This window comes from Gobius niger, assembly GCF_951799975.1.
Source record: "Gobius niger genome assembly, chromosome: 22".
Taxonomy (NCBI): Eukaryota; Metazoa; Chordata; class Actinopteri; order Gobiiformes; family Gobiidae; genus Gobius; species Gobius niger.
Window position 1 is genome coordinate 11,576,513 of NC_136873.1, and position 13,925 is coordinate 11,590,437.

The window sequence follows — 13,925 nt, forward strand, 5'->3', positions numbered from 1 at the left end:
TTACTCTCCAAGACAATTAATACGTTAAAAAATCGTAACTTGCTACGACACCTGCAGTTGCGCTTATGGCCTCTAGGGGGAACAGTTACTTAGTACTGCTTTAATGACAGTTTTTATAATTATAAAGAAGATTAATTTGGGGTTGATTCCTTTTTAAAGAGGGTTTGTTTATTTAAATGTAAATGAAGTCTCTGACAGATCTGACACATGGGATATGGGATGTATGTGGGTTATTTTAGTGCAATATATCGATTATCGCAGTATCGTGAGATTATCGTGAGCAGAGTATCGAATCGTGACGTCCCCAGAGGTTCTCGCCCCTTGAACGGGACCTGCTCTTCTTTATTATATGCTTTGGACCAACAGCATCAGAACCTTTCTTTTTTCATTTCCTGATTTTGACCCTTCGTTTCTTCGACCCCGGCAGAACCACAGCCCCCGACTGACCCGCCTGACCCGCCTGACCCGACTGACCCGCCTGACCCGCCTGACCCGTCTGACCCGTCTGACCGGCTTTAAGGAAAAGAAGTGAGTCCAGAGTGAACATTTGCTCAGGTTTATGGGTGAACGTCGGTCTTACAGCAGAAGTTCAAACACACATTTCTACATTAGGTTTTTCCCCCTCGAGGACTAAAGGTTTTACTCCGTTACAGCCGCTCACGGGGGGGTTTGATTCAGAGAAAAGTGTTTTTATAAGGATGTGTGTTTGTTAATGTGTGGGTGTGTCCCCGCCCCCTCCCCCCGGCCCCTCCCCCCGGTCCCAAACCCCGCCCCCAAACCCCAAACCTTCAGATGCGAGTGTTGGAGGCAAAATATAATGAATCAAGTTTAGAAAAACAAAAGAGGAGTCCGTAAGTCCGTGTGCGGCGCCCGGCGAGCGCCCCCCCCCGGCGAGCGCCCCCCCCGGCGAGGGCGGGGTCACTTTAGCCTCTGCACGATGACGGCGTTCAGCAGGTTGGCCTGGAGCAGAGTCTGGCTCTCGTCGCTCAGCTCTTTGTTCGGGAAAGTCGTCATGAGGACGAACTCCTGCGCCGCCATGACGGGCCGGGCCGCCACCAGGAAGCTGCGCAGGTCTGACACCCTGGGGGGGGACAGGGGAGAGGGGGGGTCAGGTTAAGGCTGTACAGTAATCAGTGTAGCTGCCACCAGGAAGCTGCGCAGGTCTGACACCCTGGGGGGGACAGGGGAGAGGGGGGGTCAGGTTAAGGCTGTACAGTAATCAGTGTAGCTGCCACCAGGAAGCTGCGCAGGTCTGACACCCTGGGGGGGACAGGGGAGAGGGGGGGTCAGGTTAAGGCTGTACAGTAATCAGTGTAGCTGCCACCAGGAAGCTGCGCAGGTCTGACACCCTGGGGGGGGGACAGGGGAGAGGGGGGGTCAGGTTAAGGCTGTAATCAGTGTCAGTGTTTTCAATGATTAAAACAACGGAACTTGGATTAGTAAAAGAGATGAACTTTTATATTATATACAAAAAAATTATGAAAAAATGACCAAAAAAATGACAAAAATGAGACAAAAAAAGACGAAAAAAAGACGAAAAAAAGACGAAAAAAAGACGAAAAAAAGACGAAAAAATGACAAAAAAATGATAAAAAATGTGATAAAAATGTGCTAAAAAAATGACGAAAAATGACAAAAAAATGGCGAAAAAATGACAAAAATGTGATAAAAATGTGATAAAAAAATGACGAAAAAATTGATAAAATTTGATAAAAATGTGATAAAAAAATGACGAAAAATGACGAAAAAATGACAAAATTGTGATAAAAATGTGATAAAAAAAATGACGAAAAATGACGAAAAAATGACAAAAAAATGACGAAAAAATGACAAAATTGTGATAATATGACAAAAAAATGACAAAAAAATGATAAAAAAATGATAAAAAATTTGATAAAAATGTGATAAAAATGACCAAAAAATGGCGAAAAAATGACGAAAAAAGGACAAAAATGTGATAAAAAAAATGACAAAAAATGATTAAAAAAATGATAAAAATGTGATAAAAATGTGACAAAAAAATGACAAAAAAATGACAAAAAATTGATAAAAATGTGACAAAAAAATGACGAAAAAAAGACAAAAAAACGACAAAAAATGACAAAAAATTGATAAAAATGTGATAAAAAAAAGACGAAAAAATGACGAAAAAACGACGAAAAAATGACAAAAATTTGATAAAAATGTGATAAAAAAATGACGAAAAAAAGACGAAAAAAAGACGAAAAAACGACAAAAAATGACAAAAAAATGATAAAAATGTGATAAAAAAATGACAAAAAAATGATAAAAATGTGATAAAAATGTGATAAAAGCTGCGCAGGTCTGACACCCTGGGGGGGACAGGGGAGAGGGGGGGTCAGGTTAAGGCTGTACAGTAATCAGTGTAGCTGCCACCAGGAAGCTGCGCAGGTCTGACACCCTGGGGGGGGGACAGGGGAGAGGGGGGGTCAGGTTAAGGCTGTAATCAGTGTCAGTGTTTTCAATGATTAAAACAACGGAACTTGGATTAGTAAAAGAGATGAACTTTTATATTATATACAAAAAAATGACAAAAAAATGACAAAAAAATGACAAAAAAATGACAAAAAAAGTGATAAAAATGCGACAAAAAATGACAAAAAATGACAAAAAATTGAAAAAAATTGATGAAAAAAGTGACAAAAATGCGACAAAAAAGTGACAAAAAAGTGACAAAAAAGTGACAAAAAATTGATAAAAAATTAATGAAAAAATGACAAAAATGCGACAAAAATGCGACAAAAAAGTGACAAAAAAGTGACAAAAAATTGATAAAAATGCGACAAAAAATACAAAAAAATTGATAAAAAATTGATGAAAAAATGACAAAAAAAGACAAAAAAATGACAAAAAAATTGATAAAAAATTGATGAAAAAATGACAAAAAAATGATGAAAAAAATGACAAAAAAAGACAAAAAAATGACAAAAAAGTGACAAAAAAATGAGTTGAACACCAAACAAAAAAAACAGGAGTAATTTGGCATCTGCACAGTAAAGTGAAGATTACTGCGCGGATGCCAAACTACTCCTGGTATTATTACTCTTACAATATAGTCCCCCCTTTTATCCGCTTAGAAAATCCACATGGTTTAATTGTGTGTAATTATACTTTGTAGTGGAACACTTCACGTAACCATATTTAAATAGGGGAAACGTGGAAGAGCTTGGTAGCTTCTATCTTGACCTGTTTTGGAGCTATAGAGGAGAGAGGGAGAGGCTAAATGCTAACGCTATAGAGGAGAGAGGGAGAGGCTAAATGCTAACGCCGTCTGCGCTGTGTTTACGTGACTGAAGATCAGACAGGTCCTAAAGAACTCGTCACAGCTCAGGTAAGAACATATCTCAGTGTGGAAAAACGCTGGCCTGCTCCTTTAAGCCATGGGCGGGTTCTACCTGTGGGCGTGTCCTGTGGGCGTGTCCTGTGGGCGTGTCCTACCTGTGGGCGTGGTTGAAGCGCTGCACCAGTCTCCCTCCGTCGGCCAGTCTGATCTGGATGTTGGTGACGGGCGCTGAGGGGTCGAGGGTCACGGCGGCGCTGGCGTTGGCCTCGGCCGCCGCCTGGTCCGACTGGGAGGCGGGCACAGGTACCAGCTCCGGGGTGGCGCTGGGCACAGGGAGGAGGAGGAGCACAGAGGCTTTCATAAGAAACAGTGAAGAGTCCACAGCCTGGAGTCAGAAGGACGAGGCTCCTCACCTGCCCAGCTTCTGCCCTTCTCCTCCAAACGCCTTGAAGGCCATTTTGGGCTTCACAAAGTCCTCGTCTCGGTGGTCCTCCATGTCCAGGTTCACCTGACCTCCACGAGCGCGCTGCCTCAGCTCCAGAGGGATCTCCCTGAAGAGGTTAGAGAGGACAGGGGGGTTAGAGAGGACAGAGAGGACAGGGGGTTAGAGAGGACAGGGGGTTAGAGAGGACAGGGGGTCAGAGAGGACAGGGAGTTAGAGAGGACAGAGGGTTAGAGAGGACAGGGGGTTAGAGAGGACAGAGAGGACAGGGGGTTAGAGAGGACAGGGGGTTAGAGAGGACAGGGGGTCAGAGAGGACAGGGGGTCAGAGAGGACAGGGGGTCAGGAGATATGACAAATTACAAAAATGTGACAAAAAAAATGATAAAAATTTGACAAAAATGTGGAAAAAAATAACAAAAATGTGACAAAAAAATGATAAAAATGTGACAAAAATGTGACAAAAAAATAACAAAAATGCGACAAAAAAATGATAAAAATGTGACAAAAAAATGACGAAAATGTGACAAAAAAATGACAAAAATGTGACAAAAAAATTACAAAAAATGACAAAAATGTGACAAAAAAATGATACAAATTTGACAAAAAAAAGACAAAAAAAAGACAAAAAATTGACAAAAAAATGATTAAAATGTGACAAAAAAAGACAAAAATGCGACAAAAAATGATAAAAATGTGACAAAAAAATGATAAAAATGACAAAAAAATGATAAAAATGTGACAAAAATGTGACAAAAAATTGATGAAAATGTGACAAAAAAATGACAAAAATGTGACAAAAAAATGACAAAAAATGACAAAAATGTGACAAAAAAATGATACAAATTTGACAAAAAAAAGACAAAAAAAAGACAAAAAATTGACAAAAAAATGATTAAAATGTGACAAAAAAATGATAAAAATGTGACAAAAATGTGACAAAAAATTGATGAAAAAAATGACAAAAAAATGACAAAAAAATGACAAAAATGTGACAAAAAAATGCTAAAAATGTGACAAAAAAATGACAAAAATGTGACAAAAAAATGATAAAAATGCGACAAAAATGCGACAAAAAAATGACAAAAATGTGACAAAAATGTGACAAAAATGCGACAAAAAAATGACAAAAATGCGACAAAAAATGACAAAAAATTGATGAAAAAAATGACAAAAAAATTACATAAATGCGACAAAATTTATCATTTCTGTAAGGACAGGGGGTTAGGACGTCCACCAGGTCAGAGCACACAGAGGGTCAGAGGGTCAGAGGTCACTCACCCTCTCCGAATGGCCTCCAGGAAGCTGGCGTTCCCGGGGTCGCTGTAGTTCCTCAGCTCTCCACTGTCCAGACTGAAGCCGCTCTTCCACAGCTTCAGGACCACGTGGACCTGCACACAAACATCTCCACCTCAGACTTTACCACATCTAGAAGATCTTTTCACACATGGGGTTTTTAAACGATCGGATTCCTTCATTTATTGAGCTTTGATTCCTCGATACTAAATGGATTCCAAAAGTGGTATCGAAGGTAGATGTTGATACTTTGTGTGTTTCCTCAGAGTGAAGGAACCTGCTGCGCCGCCATCAGAACTTTAACAACAGATAAAAAGGACTCACTTATAATCTGAACCTCTGACCCCCCGTTTTAACCGAGCGGATTTTCTCCAACTCAAGCTGGTAAAGGACAGAGTTCGACAGGGCCGTGGGAAGATATTTTGGCTAGGGGGGCTGAGAGACAAGATTGCCCCCCCCAAAACGCTATTTCTTTGCTTATTTCCTATTTATTTAACCCCTTAACTCCCGCCTGAACCGAGCACAGTTTCTCCAGTTTGGCTTTACCCCAATCCAAAAGCTTCTGGGAAAAAGGTGAGAAAATAGCGACAAAACTGAGACGAAAACAATGATGGAAATGTGACAAAAAATTACCAAAAATTACCAAAAATTACCAAAAAATGACAAAAAAATGACAAAAAATGACAAAAAAACCAACAAAAAATATGACAAAAAATATGACAAAAAATGATGAAAAAATGACGGAAAAATTGACAAAAAATGGACAAAAAATGGACAAAAAAATGACGGAAAAAGTGACAAAAAATGACCAAAAAATGACCAAAAAATGACCAAAAAATGACAAAAAATGACAAAAAATGACAAAAAAATGGACAAAAAAATGGACAAAAAAATGACGGAAAAAGTGACAAAAAATGACCAAAAAAAGACGAAAAAATTGACAAAAATTGACAAAAATTGACAAAAATGGACAAAAAAACGACGAAAAAATTGACTAAAAAATTGACAAAAAATGGACAAAAAATGACAAAAAAGACCAAAAAATGGACAAAAAATGACGAAAAAATGACAAAAAATGACGAAAAAATGACAAAAAAAAAGACAAAAAATGACAAAAAATGACGAAAAAATGACAAAAAAACGACGAAAAAATTGACTAAAAAATTGACAAAAAATGACAAAAAAAGACAAAAAATGACAAAAAATGACAAAAAATGACGAAAAAATGACAAAAAAACGACGAAAAAATTGACTAAAAAATTGACAAAAAATGGACAAAAAATGACAAAAAATGACAAAAAATGACAAAAAATGACAAAAAAAAATGACAAAAAATTGACAAAAAAATGACAAAAAAAATGACAAAAAATGACAAAAAATGGACAAAAAAAATGACAATAAATTTACAAAAATGAGTTGAAAACCCCCTCAAAAAAATGAAAACAAATCTGATGTGAGGAAAAAGATCCATTTAGATGAGTTTTGTAGATCTTAGCTTTCAAATGAGGCGTTACACTGGCCTACAGGATTTGGGTAAAGCTGAACTGGAGAAAATGCTCTCGGTTCAGGCGGGAGTTAAGAGGTTAATATTGCTTGTAATGCATAGACGATCCACCAGGGGTTCCCACGGCCTTGGAGTTTGAGCTTCTCTTTGCTCGTTATGGATTAATTAGTTATTTCGTCTGATGGAGAAGATCTAACGGCTGAACTCACGTCCTGTTGACTGTGTGGTCGTCTCTCTCCGGACACGTACGCAGACTCCTCCTCCGGCGCCGCCCCCAGACGATAGCCGCCGCCCACAAACGCCTGCACACAGAAACACGATAAAGACTCACACGGACATGAAGGAGGACCAGGTCTCTGTCGTCCACCATCTTTGTTAGGGGAGTGTTGTGAGCGCCCGTTATGCCCTGACCTGTGCCCGGCCGCTGCCCCCCAGCCCGGCTCCAGCCCGGTCCAGAGGCACCGCTCCGTGTTCTCGCGCTCCTTTGAACAGATCCTCCACCACTTCATTAGAGCTCTTCTTCTTAGGCGGCCCCACGATCTGCTGCCCACTGCGCTCAGAGCCGCCCGCGAAGAACCTGAGGAGACTCACAGGTCAGACATCATCAGAGGTCCCCCGCCTCCCCCCGCCTCCGCCCGCCTCCGCCCAACTCACCTCTGACCCTCCTCCTCGTCGCTGTCCTCCTCCGCCTCGTGCATCAGGTCTCTGAAGGACGTCACTCTGGGCTGAGAGCTGAACAGAAACACAGTCATCTCGTTTCACAGACTTTATACGACACAGTAGGGCGGCTCGATTATTGAAAAAATAATAATCACGATTATTTTTGTCATAATTGAAATCACGATTATTCAAACGATTATTTGTTGCCTTTAAAAAAATCCAGCAAAAAAGAGACAAAAATCCATAAAAAAAGTGACAAAAATCCATCAAAAAAGTGACAAAACTCCATGAAAAAAAATGACAAAACTCCATCAAAAAAGTGACAAAAATCCATCAAAAAAGTGACAAAAATCCATCAAAAAAGTGACAAAACTCCATGAAAAAAAATGACAAAAATCCATCAAAAAAGTGACAAAAATCCATCAAAAAAGTGACAAAAATCCATCAAAAAAGTGACAAAACTCCATGAAAAAAAATGACAAAAATCCATCAAAAAAGTGACAAAAATCCATCAAAAAAGTGACAAAAATCCATCAAAAAAGTGACAAAACTCCATGAAAAAAAATGACAAAAATCCATCAAAAAAGTGACAAAAATCCATCAAAAAAGTGACAAAAATCCATCAAAAAAGTGACAAAAATCCATCAAAAAAGTGACAAAAATCCACCAAAAAATCCATCCAAAAAATGACAAAAATCCACCAAAAAATCCATCAAAAAATGACAAAAATCCATCAAAAAAATGACAAAAATCCATAAAAAAAATGACAAAAATCCACCAAAAAATGACAAAAATCCATCAAAAAAATGACAAAAATCCATCAAAAAAATGACAAAAATCCATCAAAAAAATGACAAAAATCCATCAAAAAAATGACAAAATCCATCAAAAAAAATGACAAAAATCCACAAAAAAATGACAAAAATCCATCAAAAAAAATGACAAAAATCCAGTAAAAAAAGACAAAAATCCACCAAAAAAAGACAAAAATCCAGTAAAAAAATGACAAAAATCCACCAAAAAATCCATCAAAAAATGACAAAAATCCACCAAAAAAATGACAAAAATCCATCAAAAAAATGACAAAAATCCATCAAAAAAGTGACAAAAATCCAGCAAAAAAAAAGACAAAAATCCACCAAAAAAAGACAAAAATCCATCAAAAAAAGACAAAAATAGCTTCTCTAATAAAGCTGTTACTTCAGACTGAGCAGGACTGACCTGGGACCTGTGGCTCTGGAGACGGAGGAGCCTCCTTCCGGCTGAGGAAGAGTCACGATATCATCTTCATCTGCGCCGTCCTCGAAGAAACTGGCCAGAGCGAGCTGGAAAACAGATTCAGAACTTAAACTAGGGCTGTGCAATTAATCGAAATTCGATTACGATTTCGATTACAACAGTAAACGATTACAACATTAGCATCATCGCAAAAAATCGATTATAATTTGTTTTTTCAAATTTTTATTTATTTTTTTCAATTTTTTTTTCACATTTTTTTGCTGGATTTTTGTCTTTTTTTGCTGGATTTTTGTCTTTTTTTTTGCTGGATTTTTGTCACTTTTTTGCTGGATTTTTGTCACTTTTTTGCTGGATTTTTGTCACTTTTTTGCTGGATTTTTGTCATTTTTTTTGCTGGATTTTTGTCATTTTTTGCTGGATTTTTGTCATTTTTTTTGCTGGATTTTTGTCATTTTTTTTGATGGATTTTTGTCACTTTTTTTGATGGATTTTTGTCACTTTTTTGCTGGATTTTTGTCACTTTTTTGCTGGATTTTTGTCACTTTTTTGATGGATTTTTGTCACTTTTTTGATGGATTTTTGTCACTTTTTGATGGATTTTTGTCACTTTTTTGCTGGATTTTTGTCACTTTTTTGCTGGATTTTGTCACTTTTTTGCTGGATTTTTGTCACTTTTTTGCTGGATTTTGTCACTTTTTTGCTGGATTTTTGTCACTTTTTTGCTGTATTTTTGTCACTTTTTTGATGGATTTTTGCCTTTTTTTTGCTGTATTTTTGTCACTTTTTTGCTGGATTTTTGTCACTTTTTTGCTGGATTTGTGTCTTTTTTTTGCTGGATTTTTGTCACTTTTTTGCTGGATTTTTGTCTTTTTTTTAATGGATTTTTGTCTTTTTTTTTGATTGATTTTTGTCACTTTTTTGATGGATTTTTGTCTTTTTTTTGCTGGATTTTTGTCATTTTTTTGCTGGATTTTTGTCATTTTTTTGCTGGATTTTTGTCATTTTTTTGCTGGATTTTTGTCTTTTTTTTGCTGGATTTTTGTCATTTTTTTGATGGATTTTTGTCTTTTTTTTAATGGATTTTTGTCACTTTTTTGATGGATTTTTGTCTTTTTTTTTATTGATTGTCACTTTTTTTGTAAAGGCAAAAAAATAATCGTTTGAATAATCGTGATTTCAATTATGACAAAAATAATCGGGATTATTATTTTTTCAATAATCCAGCAGCCCTAACTTAAACCTTTTAAAGAAACTGGCCTGAGCGAGGGTCAGGGTTCCCGGGAGAGCCTACCGGGGTCACTAAGCCCCAGACAACAGAGCTACAGGATCAAACCCTCCATCACCATAAGAACCACAGAGCTCCAGGATCTAACCCCTTTATTAACCACAAACAAAGCCTTTAATTATTAGCGTTGATAGAATGATAAAGAAAGTAAAGGTATTATTAAAGCTCTGCCACAGAACCGTCCACATGACTGTTTTAAACCTGATGTTGGACCCTCTCTCACCACTAAAGCTTTCAAACAACAGTTTATGTGAAGCTAACTGCGGCTAAATGAAGCTAACATGACTGACTGCAGCCCCAGAACAGCAGCGCACGCACTTCTCTTTCACTCGCGTGTTGTTCCGGGGCTGGTCGCAGTGTTTCCCGCAGACAGAGCCCTCAGAGCCGGGGCCCATTGTCAGTGAGTGACTTGCACAAATGAACCACACGAGCTAAACCCGATCCGTCACCGCCAGATCGGCACCAAACGGCTTCAAATAACGTGACAATGACAAGATAATGTTTAAATGTGGAGCAGCCCGAGGCCCCCGCGCGGACAGGACACAATAAACACGTTTCAGAGACAGAAAAGTCCAGAAGTGTCAAAGCACCGGCAGATGTAGCTAACCTGGAGCTAACCTGGAGCTAACCTGATCCGTCACTGCGCAGTATTTACCCTCAAACTGCGGGATAGATTCACTTTAACTTGATGATAATTATATGTATGAACAGCAGAGGCTAAAGAGGCTGTTTTACGTGTTTAACAAAGAGTAAAAACTACTTTGCGCGCGCTCCAGCTGAGGCAGAAACACCGGTACAGCCACCGTTAGCCTCGTTAGCTTAGCCGTTAGCACCTCCCGGGTCTGCCCCGCGCTCTCCCCGGGAAAAGAGCCCCTCTCTCGGCCTGACACGGCTCAGGGGCCCGCGGTACCTGAAGGTTCCAGCCCGAAGACTCCAGGAAGAACCGGGCCCGGTCCTCGTCCACGTCCGTGACGGCCCTGAACTCCCGAACCGAGTCCTCCGGGTTCGACATGATGCTAACTGTGCTGCTGTGAAGAAGGTCCGCCTCCGCCTGGGAACAAGCGGCGGCGGCGATGGTTCCTACCACCGCCACAAACAACACACTTTAATCTCTTAACCCCCGCCCGAACAGAGCGCATTTTCTACAGCTTTACCCAAATCTTAAAGCGTTTTGGAAAAAGCGTTAATGTAGCGACAGAAACGAGACAAAAAAGCATAAAAAGTGAGAAAAATGAGACAAAAACGAGACAAAACGAGAAGCTTTTAGATTTGGGTAAAGCCAAATAGGAGATAAAGCGCTCGGTTAAAGCGGTAAGAGGTTAATTATTGCACTGACTCAATGTTTATCCATAGGTTTATTTGGATTTTTTTTTTTTATAATAATATAATATTTTTTGTCATATTTGTGTCATTTTTTCGTCAAATTTTAATCAAATTTTTGTCACATTTTTGTCAATTTTTTTTTTTTCATTTTTAGTCTTTTTTCGTCAAATTTTAATCAAATTTTTGTCACATTTTTGTCAATTTTTTTTGTCATTTTTTTTTGTCATTTTTTGTCATATTTTTGTCCAATTTTTTATTTTTTTTCATTTTTAGTCTTTTTTAGTCAAATTTTTATCACATTTTTGTCACATTTTTTAAATTTTTTGTCAATTTTTTGTCACATTTTTGTCATTTTTTGTCAAATTTTTATCAAATTTTTGCCACTTTTTCATCAATTTTTCGTCACTTTTTTCTCACATTGTGGCGACAGTATCTTCAAACTTTCCAGGCTTGGACTTAACAATATTTTGAAGGTTTTTTCCGAGGATTTTTAAAAATATCTATTTCCTAACCTGATTAATTCAATTTGAATTTCAAAAAGTAAGGCGAAATTAGCTTTTTTTTTTTTTTTTTTACAGATTTCTTCACCAAAAAAAATCTAACTTTAAAACTTGACAAGATAAATAATAAATAATAATTATGAAAATGCCATTAAAAAGGCATCTTGGCTGAATTTAAATGTCCTTGTATTGTCTAAACGTAAATGATGACGTCAGATCGAGCTCGTGCCGCCCCAGAGTCTCGCGCTGCTCCCCTTCCCGCCTCAGAGCCGCTCTCACTTTGACCCTGGAGCTGGAAAAGTGCAGAAAACCCTCACACTTTGACAAAAAACTGGAACATTTCTAATCCAAGACCTGCTCCGGAGCCCGAGGAGAGAAAGAGCCGGAACATCTGCGAGTTTCACCGATAAAAACCCGCCGGTGAGTGGCAGACGTTAGGCTAACAACGGAGCTAACTAGCCGCTAACATGCTAAAGCTAAGCCTCGTAGCTGCGGCTCTGCTCTGTGGGATTCATGAGTCGGTTCTGGCTCTAAAATCGTAATAATTCACCAATGTTAGAAGATAATCACCATTTCTGATCCTTTGACTCTTCATGACCCAGGGAGACTGAGAATTATAGCAAAATCAGACAAAATAGATAGTAAGCTCACACTTCTCATAAGGCGAGACACTGCAGGTGAATAGGGAAAAAAAAATATATTTACAGATATCAATTTGAAACTTTTGCTGTCGATCACTGGCATAAATGTGAGAAAAAAATACATGGCAAGTTTTCTGTCATTTTATCTTTTCACATAAGAACAAGGTGTTTTATGCCTAAAAATGCCCCAAATTTCCCATCATTTCGGCGACGAAATCTGAATAATGGACAGAGCTACATTCAAATGTATGGTTTCATTTTGTTTAGTTTTGAAATAAGCTGTTTTTTAGTGGAAAGATTTGTAAAAATGTAATTTTCGCCTTATTTTTTGACATTCAAAACTCAATAAATGGGGCTTAAGGGATTAAATAATAAAAAATCCCTCTGAAAAAATCTTCCAAATATTGTTCAGTCCAAGGCTGGAAAATGTGAAGTCTTTAGGTCCGACTGACGTGGACATAGTGTCGCCACAATGACAGAAACATGTGTTTGGAGAAAAAGGCCCTTGAAATTGTGTTCTCCCATATAAGTCTATGGGGGAACATTGAATCAGCGCAATATTTAAACATGTTATTGTGAAGATTAGGCATGTTTTCTGTTTCCGGGTGAAAGTTTGTATGTTCAGAGACAGATTTGGCCCAAAACCTGAAAACAGAACTGATTTTTATGAAGCAGAGAGATGTGTTTAATTTATTATGAAAAAATAAAATCGAATTGAAAATCGAGAGCGATCAATATGGGGAAAATAATGGTGATTTTCTCATTATTAATGTCACGACTGAAACATGAATCAAATCTACATTGTAGTTAAAGTAACATTTTTCTACAAGTACTTTTTGACTCTAACTTAAGTAAATATTCTGGCGTCTCTTTCTGCAAACCTCTGACAATAAGGAAACTGATCAATGAAGCTTAAACCTGAATTTACAGTTCAACTGCTGACACAGATGTGGGCGGAGTTTGGTGTTTTGTGTCACTTTAGTATAACTGTGTTACTGATTTTAGCCACAAGATGTCGCCACTGAGCCTCAGCTGCTGCTACACTGTCATTTTACTGAATGAAATATGGCCATTCATGTGGGTGATATTCCATAAACACTTTCTTGTATTATCTAAGATGGACTGAGAGCTTACACAGACACAGTTTGTTTCACCACAGCAGGGCTGCTCGATTATTGAAAAAATAATAATCACGATTATTTTTGTCATAATTGAAATCACGATTGTTTAAACGATTATTTTTTGCCTTTAAAAAAATCCATCAAAAAAGTGACAAAAATCCATCAAAAAAGTGACAAAAATCCATCAAAAAAATGACAAAAATCCATCAAAAAAAGACAAAAATCCAGCAAAAAAGACAAAAATCCAGCAAAAAAGTGACAAAAATCCAGCAAAAAAGTGACAAAAATCCATCAAAAAAGTGACAAAAATCCAGCAAAAAAGTGACAAAAATCCAGCAAAAAAGTGACAAAAATCCAGTAAAAAAAGTGACAAAAATCCAGCAAAAAAGTGACAAAAATCCAGCAAAAAAGTGACAAAAATCCAAAAAATTAAAAATTAGAAGAAAAAAACAAAAAATTTGAAGAAAAAAAAACTAATAAAAAATTTGAAAAAAATAATTGCACAGCCTTACACCACAGTGTTTGGTTTGCTCTGAGCTACATTACAGGGTTTTAGGTTTGACTGTAAAAAGTGTTCTGTTATACTGTTGGAGACTCCCTGGATGAATGAG

At 37.7% G+C, this 13,925-nt stretch overlaps 1 protein-coding gene across 1 annotated transcript; it reads right to left on the reverse strand.

Moving 5' to 3' along the window:
* Positions 1 to 884: 884 nt before the first annotated feature.
* Positions 885 to 10,796, reverse strand: nsfl1c (NSFL1 (p97) cofactor (p47)). Its single transcript, XM_079581215.1, has 9 exons — positions 10,640 to 10,796; positions 8,427 to 8,530; positions 7,200 to 7,277; positions 6,957 to 7,122; positions 6,755 to 6,847; positions 5,027 to 5,136; positions 3,718 to 3,855; positions 3,460 to 3,627; positions 885 to 1,081 (listed from the first exon to the last, which is right to left on the reverse strand). The coding sequence occupies exons 1-9, from the start codon at positions 10,739 to 10,741 to the stop codon at positions 919 to 921; spliced, it is 1,122 nt and encodes a 373-aa protein (XP_079437341.1). The 5' UTR covers positions 10,742 to 10,796; the 3' UTR covers positions 885 to 918.
* Between the last annotated feature and the right edge of the window lie 3,129 nt (positions 10,797 to 13,925).

Bases quoted from the DNA above. Each gene is read 5' to 3' on its own strand.
- nsfl1c (XM_079581215.1), bottom strand. From the start codon at position 10,741: ATGTCGAACCCGGAGGACTCGGTTCGGGAGTTCAGGGCCGTCACGGAC. The intron at 7,123-7,199 runs GTGAGTTGGGCG...GAGTCTCCTCAG, and splicing joins GACGAGGAGGAGGGTCAGAG to GTTCTTCGCGGGCGGCTCTG. The intron at 3,628-3,717 runs GTGAGGAGCCTC...CCCTGTGCCCAG, and splicing joins GAAGGGCAGAAGCTGGGCAG to CGCCACCCCGGAGCTGGTAC.